The following is a 24070-nucleotide window of genomic DNA, read 5'->3' as shown; positions in this document are numbered from 1 at the left end:
TGTTTCATAGTTTTACACGTATTTCTTCTTTGTGTAGGCTGTCTCTCGTATGTGTATGGATGAGATTGAGTATATGTGTGTTGTATGTACGAGTGGGTGCTGTGGTTGAACTAGTGTCGCGCACTCTATAGTATCCTTGCACCCAGGCGGCTTACACGGGCCGATTACACTTGGTTCACAAGGTCACACACACATCCAAAGCCACTCCAGCACTACAATTACACTTACAAGCACTTCTCACCCTACATACAATCTCTGCCCGACACACTAAGCCACTTGGTAGAGATACATTGGCTGTATCGTCCCCACCTCGGTTGAGATAGGCCGGTCCTGCAGTGGACACTCAGACGGCTGATGATGATGATGATGATGATGATAATGATGATGTACGAGTATCCGTATGTCTGTTTGCATAACCTACATAGCCGGTACTCGCTCGGCTTCAATCAATCAGTGACGTAATCACCCCCTTACCTGTTGCCCCCTCTCCATTTTCCTCCCCTCCTGCTCCCTCTCCCCCTTTACGTCTCTCTTTCCTTCTCCCTTCTTTCGCCCTCTCTTCTTCCATTCGCCACTTCTCCCTTTCTCCTTCCCTTTCAATTTCCCTTTCTTCCTCCCCTTCCCGTCACTCTTTCTCCCTTCTCCCTTTCTCCTTCCGTTAATCTCTTTTCCGTCTCCCTCTCTCTCCGCCTTCCTTCTCCCTCTCTATCTCTCCCTCCCTCCCTTCTCCCTCTCCCCCTCACTTCCTTCCTTTTCCGTCTCCCCTTCCCTCCGTTCCTTCTCTCTCCCTCTCCCTCCCTTCTCCCTCTCCCCTATCCTCCCTTCTTTCTCCCTCTTCCCCATCCATCCCTTCCTTCTCCCTCTCCCTCTCTCCCTTCCTTCCTTTCCCTCCTCTCTCCCTCCTTTTACTCTCCCCCTCCCTCCCTACTTTCCCATCTACCCCTTCCTCCTCTCCTTCTCCTTTTCCCCCTTCCGTTTCCCCTTCTCTTTTCTCTCTTCCCTTCCCTTCCCTTCCCTTCCCTTCCCTTCTCTACTCTCCTTTTTTTCTTTCTTTCTTCTCGTGTCTTCTCTTCGCAGTTCAGTGTCTCTTCTCATCTTCCCTCTCCCTCCTTTCTCCTTTCCTCCCCCAATACGTAGAGGGAAGAGAAAAATGAGGAGGAAGGGTAGGAAAAAATGAAGGGTGGAATAAGGCAGCCTGAGGTATTTGCTGTGTTTAGGTTACTTGTTATAGGCACCGGATTTGGCTATGAGAGAGAGAGAGAGAGAGAGAGAGAGAGAGAGAGAGAGAGAGAGGACCTTTGGGAAACACACACACACACACACACACACACACACACACACACACACACACACACACACACACACACACACACACACACACACACACACAGCATCCTTTACTGGTTAAATTTAAGGATCACTGTATAATAATTTAATAATTATTGCAGTATTTATATACCAGAACAGTTTCTCTCTCTCTCTCTCTCTCTCTCTCTCTCCCGTTGTCATTAATAAAGCTAATATCGCTATCGATTTTCTTTGATATTAAAATTGATGGCTTCCTTAGTAGAGGTATTATATTTTATGCGTAACTGTATGATGATTATTATTATTATTATTATTATTATTATTATTATTATTATTATTATTATTTTAGTAAAGGTGAATGTAAATAAGTTAGTCTATCCATTCAGTGCTGAAGTGGAGGATGCTTTTCTGTTCTTGTATCTTTGAGTTAGTTATTTCTGTTATCAACACACTCACTCTATTAATTTTTTCTTCAGGTATCGTCGCCTACACCAGCGTCGAGGTGGGGGCGGTACTGAGGGTGGAGGAGGCAGGGAGGTTGAGGGTGGTGTGCTGGGTGTAAGTGTGCTGAAGCCCCTTGTCGGTACGCCCATGGACCCACACCTGGCCGCCAACCTGGAAACATTCTTTACTCTTAACTACCCCAAGGTGAGTACAAGGCAGGTCCCCCCACTCACAGACCAGTCCGTTGATGCCAGCGCGTGAAGGCGCCCCTCTCCCAACGTTAGTTAAAACCAATCTTAGGAGAGAGAGAGAGAGAGAGAGAGAGAGAGAGAGAGAGGGAGAGAGAGAGAGAGAGAGAGATTAAATACTGTGCTGAAAGAAGTAATTTTATATTCACTGGATGACAATTTGACAAAAGAATGGTTGAAGGAGTAAGTGAATAACAGGATTAATAATTAAATGGATGTGTGGATAGTGGGGTATTTGCCTGGGTTTAGATAGATATATAGGTAGATAGATAGACAGAAGGGTTTAGATAGATATATAGATAGATAGACAGAAGGGTGGATGGTTGGAAGGATAGCACAAGCCTGCCACAATTTAATCAATAGATGAGTCGTTCATTGTGTGTCCAGATAAAATTGATTAGTTCTGATGGCTTTGTCACTTCACTTCCACTTCCCTACCCCATTCTTGCCTGACCTATCTGCCTAACCTTTCTGCCTTACCCTCGTGCCGTACCTTACTGCCTAACCCTTCTGCCTTACCCTCGTGCCGTACCTTACTTCCTAACCTTTCTCCCTACCTCTGTGTTGTTTCCCTGCATTGCCTGTGTGCCTCGCCCTGACCATATTCCACCCCTTCTCCCTGACCTTCTATGCCTTACCCTAGTTTGTTATCCCTGCCTTACCCCATCCCTGCCTAACCTATGTGCCCTAATCCCTGCTTGACCTTTTTAACTTACCTTTGTGCCTTATTCTTAACTTGCCTCACCCCTGCCTGACCCCTGTGCCTCACTTGCCTGCCTGGCCGTTCTGCCTTATTCACCTATCTTATTCCTCACTCCATCGTCATTCCTCACTCTTCTACCTCACTCCTTGCCTTCTTCTCCTTTCTGCCTGACCATTCTGCCTCATTCCTGTGTCGTCCTCCACCGTACCCCTGTTCCTGCCTTGTGCCTTACCCCTGTTCCTGGTCCTTCTGCCTGAACACTCTGCCTCACCCCTGCCTTACCCTGTGCCCACCCATTTTGGCGCCACAAACCTGAACACTACTAGGCCATAATGTTGTCCGCTTGGCTTTAGTAACCCTGCCTAACCCCTCCTGCCTTACTTCTCTCACTTCTCCCTCGTCCTTCCTGACTCCTTTTCCTAACTCCTCAGCCTCCCTCTTCTCCTTATCCCTGAATCACCCCTCTGACTTACCCCTTATACCTTACCCTTCATGCCTTACTCCTGCCCTAGTTCTCTGCCTGATCCCTTCCTTACCCTGCCTCACCCCTGCCTCGTCCCTGCTTGCCCTACCTCTACTGCCTGTCTACCTTATTCCCTACCTTATCTTCCTACCTCACCTCTTTTCTCCTCCCTACCTCACCTCTTTTGTCCTCCCTGCCTCACCTCTTTTTCTACCCCCTACCTCACCTCTTTACTACTCCCTACCTCCTTGCCTAACCCTGCCTAACTCATCATACTTCTCGGCCTCACCCCTGTAGCCCACCCTCGTGCCTCGCCCCTCTGCCTAACCTCCATGCCTTACCTTCTGCCTACCCACTCTGGCGCCACAACTAACATTACTAAGCTATAGTGGTGGCCCCGCCGCCTTGGTAACCTTGGCTACCCCGCTCTCTCTCTCTCTCTCTCTCTCTCTCGTCAGCTAACTCATATGCCTCTCACGCCTCAACGCTGTCCATCTATTACCTCCGTCTCACCCATTTATTTTAACTCCCCCCCCCTCCTCATGCCTCTCCCCTTCTCTACTGCCTACCCCTTGCCTCAACCGTCCACCTAGCCCCCCTGCCTACCCACCCTGGCGCCACAAATCTCAACACCACTAGGAAATAATACCGGTTCTGCCCGCGTGGCCTTGGTAACTAGGCCCCCCCCACGACACCCATGGCTCACCCTCCCCTGCCCCACCCTTGAGAGAGAGAGAGAGAGAGAGAGAGAGAGAGAAAGAGAGAGAGAGAGAGAGTACAGGAAAGACAATCTCAAGCAAAAAACAAGAAGCGGTGCCAAGACACAGCAAACCCCGTCCCCGGCAGTCATTTTAGTGATGACGTATAAACACAACAGGGTATCTGTTCAAAGATGTCACTTATCAAATTTGGAGTAAATCGGGTGAAAATTGACGATTTATACCCATTTGAAATTTTAGGCCCGACCCATCTGACACTGACCCCCCTGTCGCTAACGGGGGGTGGGGTAACCCTTCTGACGTAATGAGGCATTTTATAGGATTCAGATTTGAAAGATGTACCTTTTGTTTTTGTTTCATGTCGATGTGACGAATTTGAAAGGAGTTATAGCGAGAAACGATTTTTACTCATCTGTAATTTTAGTCAACATTGCACCTGTAGTTTTCGCGTAAAGTTAACAGACAGACAGACAAACAAACTAACAGACAAACCGAGTGAAAACAATACCCGTCCCTAAGTCCCTCCTGGGCGGGGATGGGTAATAAGAATTGCATAGATTAGGGACTGATTTACAGAGACAGACATATAGATAGATGGAGTGAATGAAAGAAAGAAAGAAATTAGTCTACCCCGTTTAGTTTTGTACTGACGTGAACCCAGGACCCATTTATTGTGAGGGCGCTACCAGCTAACCAGTGGTGGTGGTAGTGATCACGCGATGTTGCGGTGGTCCGCTAGGTCACGTGATGCTGCAGTGGCCTTGCATGATTTCTTTTTCTGATCGTTTTTTGTTTTTTATTTTGTATGTGAAGGGGGCACGTTTATTTATTTTTTTTCTAAGACTGGTTTTATGCGTAACCTTCTTCCCTTCTCGTACCTTCTTTCCCCCCCCTCCTCCTCTCTCTCCCACTCACCCCTTTTCCTACTTCCCTTCTCTCTTCCCTTCTCTACCATATCCCTCTTTCCCATTCCTACTTCCCTGCTCTCTCCTATTCCTCTTCCTTCCTCCCTACCACTTTTTGCAACATCCTTTCTTCATTAGCGTCCCTTCGCATTCCTACATTCCTTCACTCCTCTTCTCTCCTCTCCCTTCCTTCCCTCTTTCCTTCCATCTCTCTCTCCCTCTCCTTTCCTTTCTTCTTCTTCTCTCTCCTCTTCGTCTTTTCTTTTCATTTATTTTGTAATCTCCTCCTCCTCCTCCTCCTCCTCCTCCTCCTTCTTCTTCTTCTTCTTCTTTTTTTTTGCTGCAAAAGTCTGGTTTATAGTGACCATCAGCTTGAGAGAGAGAGAGAGAGAGAGAGAGAGAGAGAGAAAGAGAAAGGGGGGGAATAATTATTACAATTTTAAACCTCGGCCAAGGAGATTATGTCATTGCGGTGAATGGATACCGTGGTAAATCGGTAGGTACCGTAAGTAGATAACTGTGTAAGTACTTGAATGTGGGTATATAGGCTGGCTAGCGTTTGGAGGGTTTAGTATTCATGTAAGTACAGATAGGTTGGTAGGTTGGGTGGTTTGTAGGGAGGTAGCTAGATTGATTGGTTGGTTGGTAGGCAAGTTAGTAGGTTAGTTAGTTGTTAGATAAGTAGGTAGGTAGGTAGGTAGGAGGCAGGTTGATTGATTGGTTGGCAGGTTGGTACATAGGTAGTTGGATGGGTAGATAGGTAGGTAAGTATATGATTAAGTCGGCAGGTAGAGAGGTTGTTTTTGTTGCTTTACGTCGACCTCTCAGGCCAAACAGACCCATCAACCTCAAGCAAGTAGCTGCTTTCTTATGGAAGACAGTGTTTTGCTTGGATTGGAAGAGGGTTCTTGCACATAGCAAGGTGCAGGGGAAATGGAGGAGGCATAACCCCCAAACGGACGAGTTGTGTAAAAGAGATTTAAGAGTTGTAATCTCAACCCGGACTTTAACTGCTTGGAAAAAATGGTAGAGTTCCCCGTCTGGGAGTATTGTGCAAGGGCAACTACCAGACCTTGTCCCCACATCACTCCCATGGTAGTACCTCCCTGAAAATGGTAACCATCCACCTGCTATCTTTTTGGTGGCCCAACGGGCACTACACCTTGCCCAAGGATGAGCCAGATCTGTGCAGGACAGGGACGTCCATCCTCCCTGAGCCGGACACATGCTATGGCTGCATCCCCCAAGATTGATAGACATTCTTGCAACAGTGTTGACCCTGCTGGGGTGTAGCCACCACCTGCAAAGCCATCACAGCAACACTAAGAGGACACCAGTATGGGTGAAACTAGAAATGTCAGACATTGGACCTACAGGGGTTGTTTCGGCAATATTTTGTTATGAACGTTTGTTGGGGTTAAGGATTTTGCTACATACATGCATACGAACTCAGCGTCATTAGTATAGCTGCTGAGTAGCCTCGCTCACAGCATTCGCGAAGGAGCTTGCCTTGCTGAGGGTGGCCTTTGCCGCCGTCTGAAATTATTGGCACCACAGTGGTTGTGTGTACAAATTTTTTTTTGAAGCATTTACACGTTTTGCAGTTTTGTTATGTGTATAAATATTACTGGTACAAGCTCAGTAGCCTAGTCACAGTATCCTTGTTACAATGAACAGTACATCATCAGAGTGGCAGAATTATTAACAGCAGCAGTACTGTACATACACTACTCCTTCGTTACAGACAAGCTAAAATATACAAAGTGATAGATTAATTAGGTGGCGCCACACACTGAGATGGTGAGGGAGAAGGAGGGCAGGGACGACTGTAATAAAAAACCGGTTCATCCAAATATTCAAGGTTTTGCTAACGTCTCCTTAGTTACAGCCCTAACTGAGGCTATTTAAAGATGAGAGAGAGAGATACATATGTGTGCCATTCAGCTCTTCCATTTACACCCATCCATAGCCCATTAGTCTTCAGGATGTATCTTTGTAGCTTACTGAACTTCTCACAAACTCTCTCTCTCTCTCTCTCTCTCTCTCTCTCTCTCTCTCTCTCTCTCTCTCTTATCACGGGAAAAGTTAATGTTGTTGTTGTGTCAACATTAGCCTCACAGCCAAAGCCAACTACAGAGAACTCAGTGTAGTGCTGCCCTTAGATGACTTTATATTGAATGACAAGCCATATCATTTCTTGTAACCCGGGAAACCATTGATTATGCCGGGTGGTAACCGTATAAATAATTGATGTCTGGTGTTCGAATGGATGAGGCTATATTGCATCAGTCGCATGGGCCCTGCAAGGGTTTATATCAGAGAAGTAGCTGTGACCTGTTTGTTCACATAATGCCACTCAGGGGAGAGCAAGACAGGTCACCCTTACCTTAAGTTGGGTCACACTAGGCCAAAAGTGGCTAATATGTGAGCAGCTTTTGTGAGGCGAAACGGCTAGGAAAGTCAAGTTGCCGTCATGTCGCATGTGTGTGTTTTTGCGAGCTGAAACGGCTAGCAATGTCATCTGCCTTGGCACCTTGTGGTCATCAGTAAACAAACAACCACAGAGTACCCATTCCCTTTTCCTCAGCTTCTGTAGCCGAATCATGTACTTCAGCAACTCCACAGCCACAAGGCAGTCTCCTAGAGTTTTCCTTGCTGCAGGATCCATATCGGATACTGGTCACAATCTGCATTCCATTTGTTGTTTGGAAACAAAGCAGACAGCCTCCGCGGCTGATCACCAGAGTGTCCGAATATTGGTTTCATGTCACAAGAAATGAATAAAAATAAGAAATTTTATTTACCTAACAGTTTTAGTTACAGTTTCCTTCTGCAATAACAGAATATTTTCTCACTGGTTACAAAATTACTATAGGCTCATTTGAGTCCTAATCCCACCAACAATCTGTGAACGAAAATTGTTATCCATTTCACTTCGCAAGAGAAATCTCACTCATTGTGGGTCAGTTTGGCCAGCAACACACAATCCTGGCTTGCATGTTAGCCACTTTTGGCCCAGTGTGACGCTGCCTTTAGATGCTGGGACTGAGGAGGCTGGCCCTAGGTCCCTGTGCTCCTGATGGGGCAATAAAGGATTAGATAATGGAATGATTTGATACCTCTAGGTGATTGTATTCTGCACTGAAAAGTCCTCAAAAAGGGGTTAATGAAATCTATACCTGACTCCTGCACCTGTAAAAGTCTCTCCACAGGTAAATATAATCATGTAGAGACAGGGATGCTGTAATAACAATCTAATTACAACAGTAGTAGTGAAAAAGAGTATAATTTTATTCCATATGTTATTTTCAGGATGAGATGTTTTACCAGTACATATCTTGCCTTAGTTATTTTATTATTTGATTATTCATTTTAGTGTACTTCTTTCTCTTTCAGGTTATTCAGACTGGTAGGTTATAGATAAAGTATTATTATAGAATGTAACATTTTCTGTCTAGTCTTTCCTATGAAATTACCATGTCAGTTTTTCCATGCTGCGTGGTGGTATTTCTCACTTTTTCCTGCTAGTTTTAACTGGAGGGCTTGGAGGCAGGGGGAGCCTTCTTGCTTTACTATCCTTATCCTTCAGCATGTAGAGTTAGGTCAGGTAGTCATAGTCTAGTCTGTAACAGGCAGCCTCAAATGGACCATAAGGTCTGTCGCTGTTTGCCTTCCTTTGTACTTGTACTCCTTTGATGTGGAGGAAATGAGTAATGTTCTGTATAACTAGGCTGTAGAGTCACTGATTGTATCAGTGTCTCTATGTGAAAGCATTCCCCCTTCAACAGCACTGAATTACCAAGTTTCAGCAGTTGTAGTGTAAGGGATTATTAAAGTTATTCCATTTCTGCAGTTCAGTATGAAGTTTTTTTCTGTACCTTATACAAGCTGTGTGTGAGATGTGCAGTAAAATTTGTAACAATATGTGAGTCTCAGCTTGGGTTTTTACTCAGTTTGTGAATGAATTTCCTGCCTAAGAGTGATGGGAAGTTATAATCTACAACAGCATTTCAGTTGCACTCCTGTTCTACATGCAAGAGGTGTGTATGTCTCAGCTCGGATTTTTACCCTGTTTGTGGCCAAGTGACCTGCCCAAGAGTTTGGAGAGTTAATTCTGTTTTAACCTTTCAGTATGAGCTCCTGTTCTGCATACAAGAGGAAGGAGACCCCAGCATAGGCATAGTGCAGGAGCTGATGAAGAAGCACCCACACATAGATGCTTCTTACTTTGTGGGTGCGTAATTCATACGCTTCAGTCATATCAACTACTGTATTGTTTATTCTGGAAAGAGAGGCCTGTCTCTGGCCCTCTATACGTTTAACCATCCCTTCCGTCCTTCGTATAACCATACCCATTAAAAACTTATTTGTTATTACAGTCATTTATACAGTACATTAGTTAAGTATACATTTTTGATATTTTATGCTGTTTTCAAGTCCCAGAAATGGTTTTTAGGGTCTTTGTGCACACTGCCGTGGAAGTCTGTGACAGTCATCAGCAGCAAAATTACCCTAAATTCTTATAACCATACCCATTAACAACTTCTTTATTATTAAAGTACTGTATACAGTAGTACAGTATATGTTTGTGATGTTTTATGCTGGTTTCAGGTCCCAAAAATGGTTTTTATGGGCTTACATGGGTAATTTGATATTGATGGGCATTTTCTGGGGGGAGCATCCAGAATTTGTGGATACCCCCCACTCGTGGGGGTCTGTGTCCTCTAACCGCCACGAATATGGGGGGAGGCCCGTAGTCTGTCATTATAGCTCAGCAGTCACAGTGAGGAGAGGGCATATAGGTCAGGTTGGAGTGAAAAGGGTAGGACACACACATATTACCTCCCCTTTAACAGATATTGTAGTTGATGAAAGTTCAGTAGGCTTGATGGTGTCCATTTAATCCATTATCTTCTATATGCTAGGGTCCATTATAGCAAGGATCCACTGTATTTATAAATCATCCGGCCTGTAGCATAACATGACACACAAATATTGTTAATCTGTTTTAAAATCATTTGGGTCATAGCATAATACGACGCCTTATTATTATTTTTATTTTTTTTTAATTTTTTTATAGGTGGTAAGGAGGTGGGAGTGAATCCAAAAATCAACAATATGCAGCCTGGATATCTTGCAGCCAAGCATGAACTGCTACTGATATCTGACTCTGGGCTGATGATGAAAGAAGACACTTTAACAGACATGGTGTCACATATGACGCCAGACGTGGGAATCGTCCACCAGATGCCATTCTGTTGCGACCGCAAGGGATGGCCTGCTATACTAGAGAAGGTAAGGTGTAGGAGAGGGTGGGGGAAAAGGGTACCAGATGTATTTTATTGGAGGCAAGTGAAAGAACCAGGCAACTGTGAGAATCATGTAGCCCTTTTGAGAGAATTAATCATTTCGTTTTTGAAAGCTCAGCATGCTTGCATGCATCAGCCTTGGTTACCTAATGGCGGCTCTCCATGCTGCTCAATCTCTAGCAACCTCCCTATTTAGTCTCTTAACTCGGAGGTCACACTCAGTGACCTCATCCCAGGTTGTTTTCGGTCTACCCCTCACTACTCTACCCCTGACATTAACACTTCTCACATTCTGTACCCAGTTATCATCCCCCATCCTCTCAGCATGCCCAAACCATCCCAATCTACCTGTCCTCATCACAACACCAATTCACCCCAGTCCCATCCTCCCTTTCAAATCTTCCATCGTAAACCTGGCCCCTCCATGTCTTGCCCTCAAGAATGCACTGCATATGCACCTAATCATTGCCATTTCTGTATGTTTTAGCCTGCAAATATCCTCCTTCTTTACTGTCCAGGTCTCGCTGCCATATAACATTACACTCCTAACACATGCCACATACAATGATCCCACGGCATGGAGGGAGAGCCCTCTCAGTGTTGGAGAGACAACAGCTCTCTGAACTTCTTCCAACCACTCCTCACTGTAGCCACAGAGCTAGTTCCTGCCCCACCTCCAGTGCATAACATGTCTACCAAATAACAAAACTCTTCCACACACTCAAGAGACTCGCCAGCAAGTTCAATCCATTCACGCCAGGCAATATCTGCATGCTCTCCCCGACACACCGTCTTTGTCGTGGGTCTACCCCCCAGAGGCTGTCAAAGAGAAGAGGAGGACAGCATGGGGGCCAAACCACCGCAAATCCCCTCTGGCCCCTCACGGGGCTCGAGTACGTGGGAGTGGCTTCGGTCGCCCAGGCAAGTACCACATCTCCCAACACAACACATATAACAACACCATTTTTTCTTCACTGAGAAATGACTCCCCGGCTGTCATTTCTCAACGACTTCTAGCCGGGGACATTGAGAGCAATCCAGGACCCACTAACAAATACATATGTCCAACATGCTCAAAACCTATTACGTCGAGCCAACAGACAAAGGGTTCAGTTCAATGTAATTCCTGCAAGAACTGGACCCATTACACCTGCACAACACTTGCATCCAGAAAACATTACACAAACACCTGGATCTGCTCTTTATGCTCCTACCCCCCACCCACTAACCCCCCCACCAATCCTACTCCCACTTCCTTCACACCTCCACACCCAAACCCATCGATCCTTCCCACGCCATCCAGTCCCCCAACTCCGCCCATTCCAACCCATCTTAATTCACCTCAACCCATACCTCCATCACAACAACCTCCTCCTATCCCTTCCCCTCCACCCACACCACCTCCTCCTATCCCTTCCCCTCCACCCACACCACCTCCCCCCTGTGCTGCAGCAGCCAACACACATCGCACACACAACATAAACATCCTTCAGTTAAACATAGATGGCATAAACACCAAAAAACAAGAACTCACAATTCATCAAACAACAGAACATACACATTGCCATCTTACAAGAAACAAAACTACACAGAGCACAGAAAACATCAACATTTCATAACTTCACCACCATTCAACAAGACCGGGCTGATGGCGGTGGCAGTGGACTCATCACCCTGGTACACAAATCCATCAACTTTGCTGATACCAGTGCACACACAAAGTCACTTCTCCCCCCACATGACACCACAGCAGAAATACAATCACTTAAGATATGCACTGGTAACAAGTCACACATAACAATCACTAACACATGCAGTACATTCCCCCCCAATCGTCCCCTACAGTACCTCACAGTTATTCCCCACAGATACACCACATCACTAACATACCCAACATCATCCTGGGTGGTGATTTCAACACCAAGTCATCAGCCTGGCATGTCAACAACCCTGACACAGACAGAGGGCTGGTACTACAATCCCAGACAGATCATCCTTTCATACTGAACAATCTAGACCAACATACCCATATCCCACACCAAGCCCTCTTCCTCTCATCATCTCCAGACATCACCTTCTGCTCCCCAAACCTCACCCCCAATACATCCTGGAGAGTGGTCAAAACCCTAGGTTCTGATCACCTCCCAATCATCATCACTACCAAAACCAGAATCATCCCAGCTGGCCACAAACACACATACACTAATTATAAGAGAGCCAACTGGGAGGCCTTTGTAACTGAAACAGAACAACATTTTGAAACACTAAACAGTACACCCATCACAGTCATCAACACTGCTGTGCACACTTTCAATACAATTATACAAAACTTAGACAAAAGACACATCCCTAGAGGCAACAGGAAGAGAGACATCCCCAACTTCACACCAGAAATTCAAGGCCTCATGCTTCTCGTCAATATTCATTCAGTATTAATGCAGATGACATAGTGTTGTGATGTTTGGGCATGTAGGGAGAATGGAAGATGACAACAGGGTGCATGGGGTGAGAGATATGAGCAGAGGTTGGAGTTGCGAGAGGTGGACCGAAGAAGATTTGGGATCGTCATAGAGTGTGACCTCATGGTTAAGGGACTGAATAGATCAGTTGGTAGAGATTGAACAATGTAGAGAGACATCATTAAATGGTTTTGGTAAAAGCATGCAAACAGGTTGAAGTCTTCATAAGCAAACCAAATGAATGAAGGAAGTGTGAACAGGTTGGCACTGGTCACCCTTGAAATCTTCCTGACCATACCAGTGACCATCTTCAGTTTCTGAGGGGATACTCCTAGACCCCTTAAAGAATTCTTGGGCCACCCCATTGCTAGAGTTTGTTAACCATTGATCACTCCCATTCTTTAACTTAAGATGTACTCGTGGGTTTATGGGGTGGCTTTTAATTCACAGTTTAAGGGATCTCTTCTAAGCTGAATGAAATCAGTTGGTAGCATTTATATACATGTTTACATTAGGATGTTGGCAATGACAGTAGTAATGATGATGCTGACTTTGCTGTTACTGCTGCTGCTGCTGAACTAATTTTACTTTTTTTTTCCCCAGGTGTATTTTGGAACAGGCCATGCAAGAATGTACCTCTTCTTAGGCCTATTGGATGCCCTTGGTCTGGGAGTAAACTGCTGTACTGGGATGTCCTGCCTTATGCGGAAAAAAGTGCTTGATGAAGCTGGAGGTAGAGAGAGAGAGAGAGAGAGAGAGAGAGAGAGAGAGGGAGAGAGAGAGAGTGTGGATCAGTATTCTGGTGAGAGAAAAAGAACAGGAAGAGGAGTGTGTCAAAGAGCAAGAGAGGTATGGAAGAGGAGATTGGATACACTAATGAGAAAGAATGGAGAGCAAAAGGAGTGTGTGGAAGAAGAGAGTAGATCAGTGTATTGGCAAGGGAGAGAAAGGAAAAGAGTGTTTCATTGATTAAGAGAGGTATGTGAGGATAAAGAAACTTGGAAGTAGTTTTGTCATTTAGAGAATGACATACAGTAAAACAAAAAAAAATTAAAATGAATAAGGAAAAACCAGAACTACCAAGAATAGGTAAAGTGAAAGGAATCAGAGTAAGTGCAAGTGTATGAAGGCTGCTGCTCCTCTCTTTTCATTGTAACTTGGCTTAAAATTGCCACCTCTCCATCTTAAATGCTAAGCTGTAACAACAGATTACCACTGGAATATGGGGTTAGTCATGATGTACAGTGAAAGGATGAGGCACAGTATTGTCTTTTTCTCCCACTGAGCCATATGAATGATGCCGCAAAATATGAAAATCTGGGCCACATGAAGGTGAAAAAATAAAATTCATTAAGCTGTACGTATGATGTTAGGGATATACATAATTTTGATTTTTCCCAAGCTGCAAAAAATTTTATATTGCATATTAAATACAGTATATGCTAGTGCTTTCTCATACGGTACTGGTGTATTGGTATTAATGGGAATGTTTTATAACATTTCAATAGGTCTTTGGTAGATAAGTAAAATATATGTTAACAAAATTCAAATCCTTTAAACTGTTCCCTGCCCCACCTGGGATTGAATCCATTTCCATTGGTACAGTAGACCACTTCTCTACTGACTCAGCCACTGCTTCCCTCTTCTTCCTCCTCCTCTTTATCTCACTAGTATACCAATCCACTCTCTTTTTCCATTGTACATAATGTAAGGTCTGCCTCTACCATCATTATTTCTCTTACAGCCTCCCATTCTTTCATAGCTTTCTCTCTCTCTCTCTAATTCTGTCTCATTCACAAATATAAATGCATTTGGTACCTACATGGTGAAGTACTATTTCTTTATTAAATTTATTCAAAACTGAGGCTGGGGCATACACATTGCTTCTCATCTTTGTTACTCCTCCTTCTGTCTTTGTCTCAAATTTTCTTTCTTTCCCACACAGGTATAAGTGCATTTGGCATCTACCTAGCTGAGGACTATTTTTTTGCCAAATATATTCAGGACCAAGGTTGGGGCATACGCATTGCCTCTCAGCCAGCCTGGCAGAATGCGGGAATATGCAGAGTTAAGACATTCCTATCTAGACTCACCAGGTTTGTGCTTTTTTACTGTAGAATTATGTATGTGGATGAGTGAGTGAGGAAGAGAGGTTTGGAAGTTGGTGAGGCTAGGGGACTGACAAGAGATTGAGCGGGCTGGATGAATATTGGAGGAGAAACGCATGATCATGGAATTGGCTCCCCTTTTTAACATGACTGTCTGCATTAACTCTGTTGGATATGTTTATGTGAAGCTATAGAACATGGTGAATGTTTTTGGCATATCAGATGGACCCAGGATTCCAGGCAGTCGAATAGTGAGTGAATGGAAGTGTGGCCCATTGAATTGGTCAAATTTCGGCTGTCTGGACGTTGCTACTTCTAACCCTGTCCAAGGACGGGAAGGGAGGTCCGGATAATGATGATGATGGCTATGAGAATTATGTATATTATTGTTCAAAAATGGAAAGATAGATATTGTTGATGGATACGTAAATAGATAGATATATAAATTGGTATATACACTTTCCCATCTAGACTCAATGGGTTTTTGTATTTATTTATTTTTTTAATGGTGGTAGGTGGGAGCACTCATCATCCACTCGATGTAATGCTGATCTCGGGTGTCTGCTCTTTCCTCTCTTCCTTCCATCCTCTTCTGTCTTTCTTCCTTCCTTCTTTCTTCATTCTTCTGCCTATGGGTGACTTTACACTCTTTCTTCTGTCTTTCTTTCATTCTTTCCTCTTCCTTCTGCCTGTGGGTGACTCTACACTGAGTGACAAGTTAAATGGTTTCCTGTGCACCAGGAAACCATTTACTGTGTTGGGTGGTAACCATATAACCAGATTATGGTTCTTGGTGGTTTAGTGGGTAATTAAGGTGCTCCAATGGGGTTGAGCCTGTGTAATTTATATCCAAGGAGTGGTTGGGGTTTATTGCTCATGTAATGCAATTCAGGGATGAGTGAGGCTGGTCACTCTCATCTTAAATGTCAGGACCAACTTACCTGGCCCTGGGCTCCTACGCTTCTCATGGGGCAGTGTAGCCCTAGGCTTCTGCTCTTCTCTTGGTGCAACATAGGATTGTATGGTGGATGGATGGATGGATATATTATTTTTTTTGTTGGTCAGTGCACTGTAGTTTGCATTGGTTCAGTCCCTAGGAAATGACTAGAGAGTTTTTTAATGTCACAAAGGGATGTAGCTTGATCATCCTGAGTGTGGCTGTGTTATTTTATTTATTTATTTATTTTTTCTTCTTGGAGGGAACAGTCATACAGGCTTCTGGTTTTTGGTTCCTTAAAAAAAAAAAAAAAAGAAAAAAAAAAATTACTGTACTTAACTATACTAGTCTAGCTTCAAGTTCCTGCATCTCAAATGGACTATGAGATTAGCTGTTAGCAGTTTTTATCCATTTCATTTATTAAGTTTTGCATGAGTCTGCAGAGTTAGGACATTCTTGTTTATATATACATTTTAGTTTCATTTTTTCACTAAGATAATATATTTTAAAGAACAGGTTGATTGAAGTTTGATATATACAGTAGGTTGGACTTCGGTAAGTGTTGGCATAACATTTTGATTTAACTGATGGGAAGATATTGGTAATTTTTTGAAGAGGCAGACTTTATGTGGTATGGAAGATGAGAATAGAACAGTATGTCTGTGAGAGAGAAGGAATAAGAAGAGGATGAGGAGTATTTCAGAAAGTGAGGAAGGTTGTGAGGAAAAAGAAGCCTGATAGTTTGGCCTCATGGCTAAACAGAAACCAGGCATTGATGATGATGATGATGTACTGCGTAGTGGAAGATCGTGTTAATATTATTGTGCAGGATGGTGCATCACATAATATCAGTTCAAAGTAACCTGGTTTGGATATTATTTGCTGTGGAGGTTATATATAGGGAAATAGAAGTGATTTGGAAATCTGCATAGAGTACTGTTTTGATTTACTGATATGACCTGCTGCTTGAATCTGGTGCATAAAAACATTTATTTCATTATAATTGTGAATTTGGGAAAATAGAGTTCTTAGTCAGGTAGACTTTATGTTTTGAAAGTACAGTACTTATTACTGATATAATTGAGTCAGGTGGAGAGGGGGATGGGGAGACGGGGAAACCAAGGATGAGATGGAGGTATAGGGTGGATAGTAATATGAGAAAGGGGTGTGTGAGTTAAAGAGGACAGCTGGATGGCAGAGGACACAATGACGTGGAGGTGATTTGTTTGTGGCCATGTCTTTCAGGATTAAGGTGTCTGGCAATAGATAGACATACAGTGCAGTGTTCCATGCTTGTACGGGTCTGCCTCTTTTCACCGATAGGCTGCTTTTATTTATTTAAGGCAGCACAAAATTGGCTCTCCTTTAACACAGCTGTCTTTTTGCTATGGCATATTTAATTGAAATTGTGAATTGTTAAATGAGATCTTACTGATGGTGAAGCTATAATTGAATGAGTGTATGGTTGTGGGGAGGGAAGTCTGCATGTGGTGCCCCCAATAATACTTGGCAATTTTGCTGCCTGGTTACAGACATCCCATAACTCCCCCATTCCCCTAAAAGAAACATGGGTGACTGCAAGAGAACAGGCAACTTCAGCCTGCAATGCTCAAGGTTCATGTCACGATGAGCCTAACAACAACAAAATAAATTGAGTAATATCCCTTTAAGGTTGGTTTATATTGTGAGCAGCAAGGTTACAACACACATTGCTGTTAGAACTATTCAGTGAGTGGATGGTGATGACAGTGTTATGTTTGTTAGCCTATCCTTAGGGGATGGGAATTAATATGAAGTGCATCTTTGTAATGTTAAGTCAGGATTTAGAGGCTTGAATGTTGAGTGAATGAGTGTGTGACCCAGTTCATTGGCCATGCTCTTGAGTAGTTCTTCCTTACTCATGGTTTCCTTGGTTTGTTGACCCTATCTCACCCCATTTTGCCATGGGAAATGGAGGTCTTGATGATGATGATAATAATGATTTTTAATCTCTGCAGATGGTGCAAATTGAGAATAGCCATGGTGCCACACACTCTGCTGTTAGAACCATTCAGTGAGTGTATGGTTCTTGGTTTAGTAGCATCATGGGCAGCCTGTGTATTACTACATGCTGACTACCTCACATTCTTCCTCTTCCACACCTTAACATGGTCCCTTGCTGACTGGATCATGCTAAATATTGTACAGGTAAGACAGAGGCTTCACTTGATGGAACTGGGCCACAGTGATTTGGATTTTTCCACTCACCTAAACATGATCCCTTGCTGACAGAATCATGCTAGATATTGTACAAATAAGAGAGACATCACATGATGGAGCTGGGCCAGTCCCCCAACATGTAAACTAAGTCATGTAAGCTAAGGAGAATATAAGAGAACATGGATCAGTTGGCTCAAGAATTGTATAGGTAAGATTGATAGTTGAACTACAAATGTGGATAATTGTGTGTGTGTATGCACCAACGCAAGATCGTGCAAACAGAGAGAAAGAAGAGTTTTGGACTAATGTGGAAGTGTGCATGGAAAAGTTTGAGAGAGTGTTTTTGATTGGAGATATGAATGGAAAAGTTGGGAATGTGAAGGTGGATGGAGAAGGTGGATGGAGTAGTTGGTGAGTGGGGTGTGCCTGCAGAAGTGGATGGGAATGGCAGTGCTCTAGTGGACATTTGAGCCGGGAGGGGGTTGGTGATAGCCAATACCCTCATCAGGTACAAAATGATCCACAGGTATACATGGCGAGTGATGAGGGTGGTTGGTGAACTGGATGAACGAAAGGCAATGATTAATTGTGTGTGTGTGGATGATAGAATAAGGTGTGTAATGGATGCAAGAGCATGTAGAGCAGCAGTTCTCAAACTTTTTAGTGGGTGACCCTATTTGGAATATTTCCAGACTTCGCGACCCACAGGGCAAAATAATCAGAGAGAGAGAGAGCGAGAGAGAGAGAGAAACTGGTATATATATATATATATATATTTTTTAAATAGATAATGAATGAAGGAAAACAAAGGAAAAAAAAAAAAAAGTCCATGTGCCTAAAGGCATCCTCCATTCATAAAATATTTATAACGACTGGATTTGAATTGAAGTGGATTAAATGTCTGTGGGAAACAACTCCCAGGAAGTGAATTCCAGAGAACAGTAGTTCTGGGGATAAATGAATTTTGATAAGCAGAGGTTCTGCATTGCGGGGGAGTGAGTGTGAATTCATGGGCGCTCCCAGCTGCCCGAGTATTTCGGGAGAAAATGTGAAGGGGAGGAACAATTGCAGCAAGTTTGTCTGAACACTTACGGTAAAATTATCAATAAAATAATGCAAAAGAAGCAACATCTCTACGTACTAATAGTGTAATAAGGATAATTACAATTTCAGTTACATAAATAAATTACATTGACAGCATTAGGCCTATTCTATGACCCTGCGACCCATCAAAATACCTCTCACAACCCACCTTTGGGTCGTGACCCATAATTTGAGAATCACTGATATAGAGTTGGAGGGGTGGACTTTCTGAGCACCACTTGGTGGTGGTGAAAGTCAAGGTTGAAATGAAGTGAAGGAATAGAAGAGGGGAAGAGCAGGAAGAAGTAGTTCTTACAAGAAGGGTGGAAAGTTACAAGAGGATGAAAAAAGGGCAGAATATAAGAGAGAAGTGGAGGAGCGATTTGGTATACAGTTGACCCTCGATTTTATGGACCCCGAATTAATGGATTTCAGAAGCAATGGACAATATCTGCTGGCAGAGAATCACTCTGGACACCGGTCATTTTGTCCGTTATTTGAAAGTTTGTCCTTTAGGCCGGCAGGTGGCAGTGCAAGACAATAGATGTCTCCTGCCAAGAAACTTCCGCCAAGCCGGCGGGTTGGTACAAAAATAAATGATGCTGTAGTTGAACATAAAAATGTACTGTAACACAGTACTGTACTGTACTGTGCTGCGCAGTACACCATGAAGCAAGTCATAATACTGTACATCTTTTTTCATTTCTGACTACATACAGTATTTCTCTTTACAGGTACAAAAATAAATGACACTGTAGTTGAACATAAAAAATTACTGTAACACAGTACTGTACTGGTCCACAGAAAATGGGGTATTGTGAGGTAAACTAGTCTGCGATAGCGTCACTGCACCTCATCTTCGTTACCATCTTGTTTCTTTTGCTATTTTTCAAGTTTTAGGCTATTTTCGCGTCATTTTCAAGCAGCGGACTTTTTCAAGCAATGGACACTCGTCCCTTCCTATTAGTCCGTTGAATTGAGGGTCTACTGTATATAATTTGGAGCGGATGGGGGACATGGAAGGTGTGTACACGATATTCACAGAAGAAATCTGTGCAGCGTGTGAGGTAGTGTGTGGGGTGAAGAGAAGATGAAAGAGGGTGCAAGGAACAGCATGGTGGAGTGAAGAGCTGAGACAGGCTGTGGCACAAAAGATGAAAGCAAATAGTGATTGGCTGAGAAACGGGTGTCAAGGAAGTTGAGACGCAGAAGAGAGTTATATCTAGAGAGGAAGGGAGAGGTGAAAAGATTAGTAAGAGAGAGTAAGAAGGGAATGGATGAAGAATGTGGAAGGAATTTGAGTGTAAAAAGGAGGGCATGTAAGAAAATGTTCTGGAAAGAGATAAAGAGAGTTCAACAGGGTGTTAAAGAAGTTAGTCAGGGGGTGAAAGATAAAAATGGTAGATTACTTGTGGAGAAGGAGAAAAAATGAGCAGATGGAGAGAACACTTTAAGGAATTGTTGGACATAGAGAATGAAAGTAATGCAAATGTAAAAGGCTGGGGAATGGCTGGGAGAAGGAGGGATTTGAGAAAGAGGAAGAAATCAGTAGGATTAGAAGGTATGGAAGCGATGAATAAAGTCAAAATGGGGAAAGACCCAGGAATTGATGGAGTGTGTAGTGAAATGCTGAAGCATAGGGGAGAGATAGTAGTAGAATGGATGTGGAAGATGTGCAGATTCGTCTGGGAGGAAGGTAAAGTCCCGGAGGATTAGAAGTCAGGTTTAATTATTCCCCTGTACAAAGGAAAAGGAGAAAAAAGAAGTATGTGATAATCATACGTGCATTTGTCTTCTTAGTGTAATAGGAAAAATATATGGTAGGTTACTAATTGACAGAGTTAAGGAAGTAACAGAGGAGTTAGTTGGAGAAGAACAGGGAGGTTTTAGGAAGGGAAGAGGTTGTGTAGATCAGATATTCATTCATAGGTCCTTAATGGAAAAATTTCTAGAGAAGGGAAAGAAGTTGTATGCAACCTTCATGGATTTGGAGAAAGCATATGACAGGGTGGTTAGACAAGGATTGTGGAAAGTATTAAGAATATATGGAGTAAATGGGAAGTTGTTGAATGCTGTGGAGAATATGTATGAGGATGCTAGGGCTGCAGTGCGCGTGGACAGTGAAGTGGGTGAATTTTTCTGCTTGAAGGTTGGATTGAAACTAGGATGTGTCTTGTCTCCATGGTTGTTTAGACTGTTTATGGATGAGGTTATAAAAGAGATACAAAGTAGGAAAGTGGATGTTGGAGCAGCCCTAAAGAGAGAGAGCAGTGTGTGGAAACTCCCTGTGTTGTTGTTTGCAGATGATACTATGTTGTTAAGTGAAGATGAAGGGGAGCCGCAAGGCTTGGTGAATGAGTTTTGGAGAGTGTGTAAGAAACGGAATGTAAAGGTGAATGTAGGGAAGAGTAAAGTTATGATCTTCGAGAGAAATGAAGTCACTGAATGTTCAGTGAGGTTGGATGAAGAGGAAATGGAATATGTGAGTGCATTTAAGTACTTAGGTAGTGTGATAAGTAAGGATGGAAGTTTAAGTGAGAAAGTTACTGCATGACAGTATTGTGATACCTGCTCTTAATGTATGGAAGTGAAGCTTGGACCTTGTTGGAGGGACACAATTCAGGAGTGAGAGCAGTGGAAATGAGTCATTTGAGATGAGCATGTGGAGTCACATGGAGAGAGAGATTGACAAATAAGGAAGTGAAGGAAAGTTGTGGTGTGGATGTGCATGTGATAGGAAGCATTAGGAGAAACACATTGAGGTAGTTCGGCCATGTGGAGAAGATGGAGAGCAAGAGACTGACAAGGAGAGTGTATGTGAGTGAGGTGGAGGATGGGGAGAGGGAGGGGGGAGGCCAAGGATGGGATAGAGAGATGGAGAGGAGAGGTATATGAGAGAGGGGTGTGTGAGCTGGGAGCAGGGCAGTGAAATGGTGGGGGACAGGACGACATGGAGGCGATTTGTTTGTGGCCACCCCTTACGGGATTAAGGTATCTGGCTGTAGATAGATAGATGATGGAGAGATGTGGCTGTGGTTACTCAGGTTGCCTGACTGGCAGGGAAATCACCCAAACATTTCTCCTGGAAGAATACTACAATATTTCTTCTGTTCCAGAATGGTCCACCTCCCTTCAGCAAGTTTGAATTCGCAGTGAGTTGGCTGTTTCGTGAAGCAAGTGCTTTATTCCTGTTCCTTCATGCAGTGTGGAATCCAGTTATCAGCTGGCGAACAGGAGCATTTAAACTGCGTTGGTGGGGAAGAGCAGAACCAGTTAATACTAGAGTGACCGTAATGTGAGAGGTTAAGACTAGAGTGACTAATATGAGTGCGACACTTAAGCAGACTCTCAGTTATTTTTCGAGTGACTGCAATATGAACACAGTAGAGAGACTTGGTCAGTGTTAAGAGTGACCATAACATGAGAGGAATGGTTAAAGGGAGACACAGCCAGTACAAGAGTGACTGTCATGTGAGCAGAACAGTTAAAGGCAGACTCAGTTGCCCTGTTCCTGTGTCTTCACTGTTTGAAGCCTGGCCATCAGCTGGCAAATTGGAGCATTTAAACTGCATTGGTAGGGAAGAGTTGGACAGGTTACACTAAGGTGACTGTAATGTGAGCAGGTACAGATAGAGAGTTCAGTCAGCCAGTACTAGAGTTAGTGAGGGATTCAATTAACTTGGTAATCAGATGGTGCTGTAGAAAGACATCTTCTTGTGGTGGGATTGATAAAGCTTGACTGTGGAGTTGCCTGATTATACATATTTCCCTCACCTCCCTCCCTAGCCCCCAAAAGGAGGAGGATGAGCCATAGGAGGAAGATGAATTAAGCCTGCAGGCCACTGGGTTAGGAGCTCCTCCTCCTCCTCCTCCTCTTCCTCCTCCTCCTCTTCTTCTAAAGAACTGGAGCATTTAAATTGCAGTGATGGGGCAGGGCTGAACCAGTTAACATCAGGGTGACTGTACTATTAACAGGATGATGAAAGACTGTCTCAGTTAAATTAGGGCACTGAAAGGGACACTTGGCTAAATATACCAAGCCCATCAACAATAAGGTAACTGTAATGTGAGCTGTAAGGTTAAAGAGAGACTTGGTTAAGAGTTAGTCAGTGCTGGAGTGACTGTGCTCTTTTCACTCTAACTTGACCTAAAATATCCGGCTGTCCATCATGTGAGCTGAATTGTAAGAATAGATTAGCAGTACAGTTTGATGCCAGTCATGAAGGAATGCCATAGAAAAGATGTAGAGCCATAGTATTGCCTTTTGCTGCCACTGAACTGCTTGAAATAAGCTACAAAAGGACAAAAATATGGGCCAGGTTAAGGTGATAGAGATACAGTTAAATGGGCACTTTGTTAACTTTAGGTAACCATAATATGAGCAGAAGTACAAAAAGAGAGACTCAGTCAAAAGCCAAGTGACTGTATTGTGAGAGGGATGGTTAACAAGACTCAGTCAGCTTTAGAGTGACTGTAATGTGAGAGGGACAGTTAAGAGGAGACTAGGTCAGTATTAGATCAACAGTTGTGTGAGCATGATGATTTAAGAGACCCTCAGTCAATGTTACAGTGACTGTAGTTTGAGAAAGAGGTCAGAGAGAGACTTGCTTTAATTTTGGCTATAATGTGAGAAAACGGTCAAAGGGATTCTTGGTTAAATTTACAGTGTTTTGTGTTGATACTGTCCACTTTAACTTTTGCTTAAAATTGCCATCTTTCAATCCTGAATGCTGAGCTGTAGCAAGAGATTTGAAAACCTATGGTGCTAGTCATTAGGAGGTGCTGTGGGAAGGATTTAGAACCATTTTTCAGGTATTACTTTTTTTTTTTCAGTTAATGAAAGTAGAGTAGTTACAGAAGGATGAAAATTTGGCCCAAGTTAAGAGTAGCCATGAAGAAGTGGTAGAATGTGGAACCGTACTATTGTCTTCTTCTGTCATTGATCTGTAACAAGAGATTTGAATGCGGTACTAGTCATGAAGAAGTTCTAGGAGAGGTCATAGAGCCCTGGTATTGTTTATTTCTACCATTGACCATGGGAAATAAGCTGCAGAAGAACTGAATTCTCCACCAGCATAAGGTGAATGAACTATGGTTATCAGAAGGTGTCTTGTATCAAGAGATTGGTGAATGAATAAGAGTGAAGGAATGATATACAGTATTAATATGTTCTGCCCAGTGAATC

At 43.3% G+C, this 24070-nt stretch overlaps 1 protein-coding gene across 1 annotated transcript in view; it reads left to right on the top strand.

Moving 5' to 3' along the window:
• The window catches only part of GlcT (ceramide glucosyltransferase), a 33756-nt gene extending 11572 nt beyond the window's left edge, over positions 1-22184 (top strand). Inside the window, exons 2-8 of the mRNA XM_080270686.1 lie at positions 1785-1956; positions 8922-9024; positions 9871-10085; positions 13162-13291; positions 14504-14654; positions 17601-17790; positions 22002-22184. Of these exons, the coding sequence (XP_080126812.1) occupies positions 1785-1956; positions 8922-9024; positions 9871-10085; positions 13162-13291; positions 14504-14654; positions 17601-17790; positions 22002-22184 (1144 nt within the window). The remainder of the gene's footprint in view (positions 1-1784; positions 1957-8921; positions 9025-9870; positions 10086-13161; positions 13292-14503; positions 14655-17600; positions 17791-22001) is intronic.
• The last annotated feature ends 1886 nt before the right edge of the window (positions 22185-24070 follow it).

This window comes from Coenobita brevimanus, chromosome 42 (genome assembly GCF_032717465.1).
Source record: "Coenobita brevimanus isolate Jiangsu-jjx chromosome 42, ASM3271746v2, whole genome shotgun sequence".
NCBI lineage: Eukaryota > Metazoa > Arthropoda > Malacostraca > Decapoda > Coenobitidae > Coenobita > Coenobita brevimanus.
Note: the sequence above shows the minus strand (reverse complement) of the source record. Positions and strands in the feature narration are given on the sequence as shown.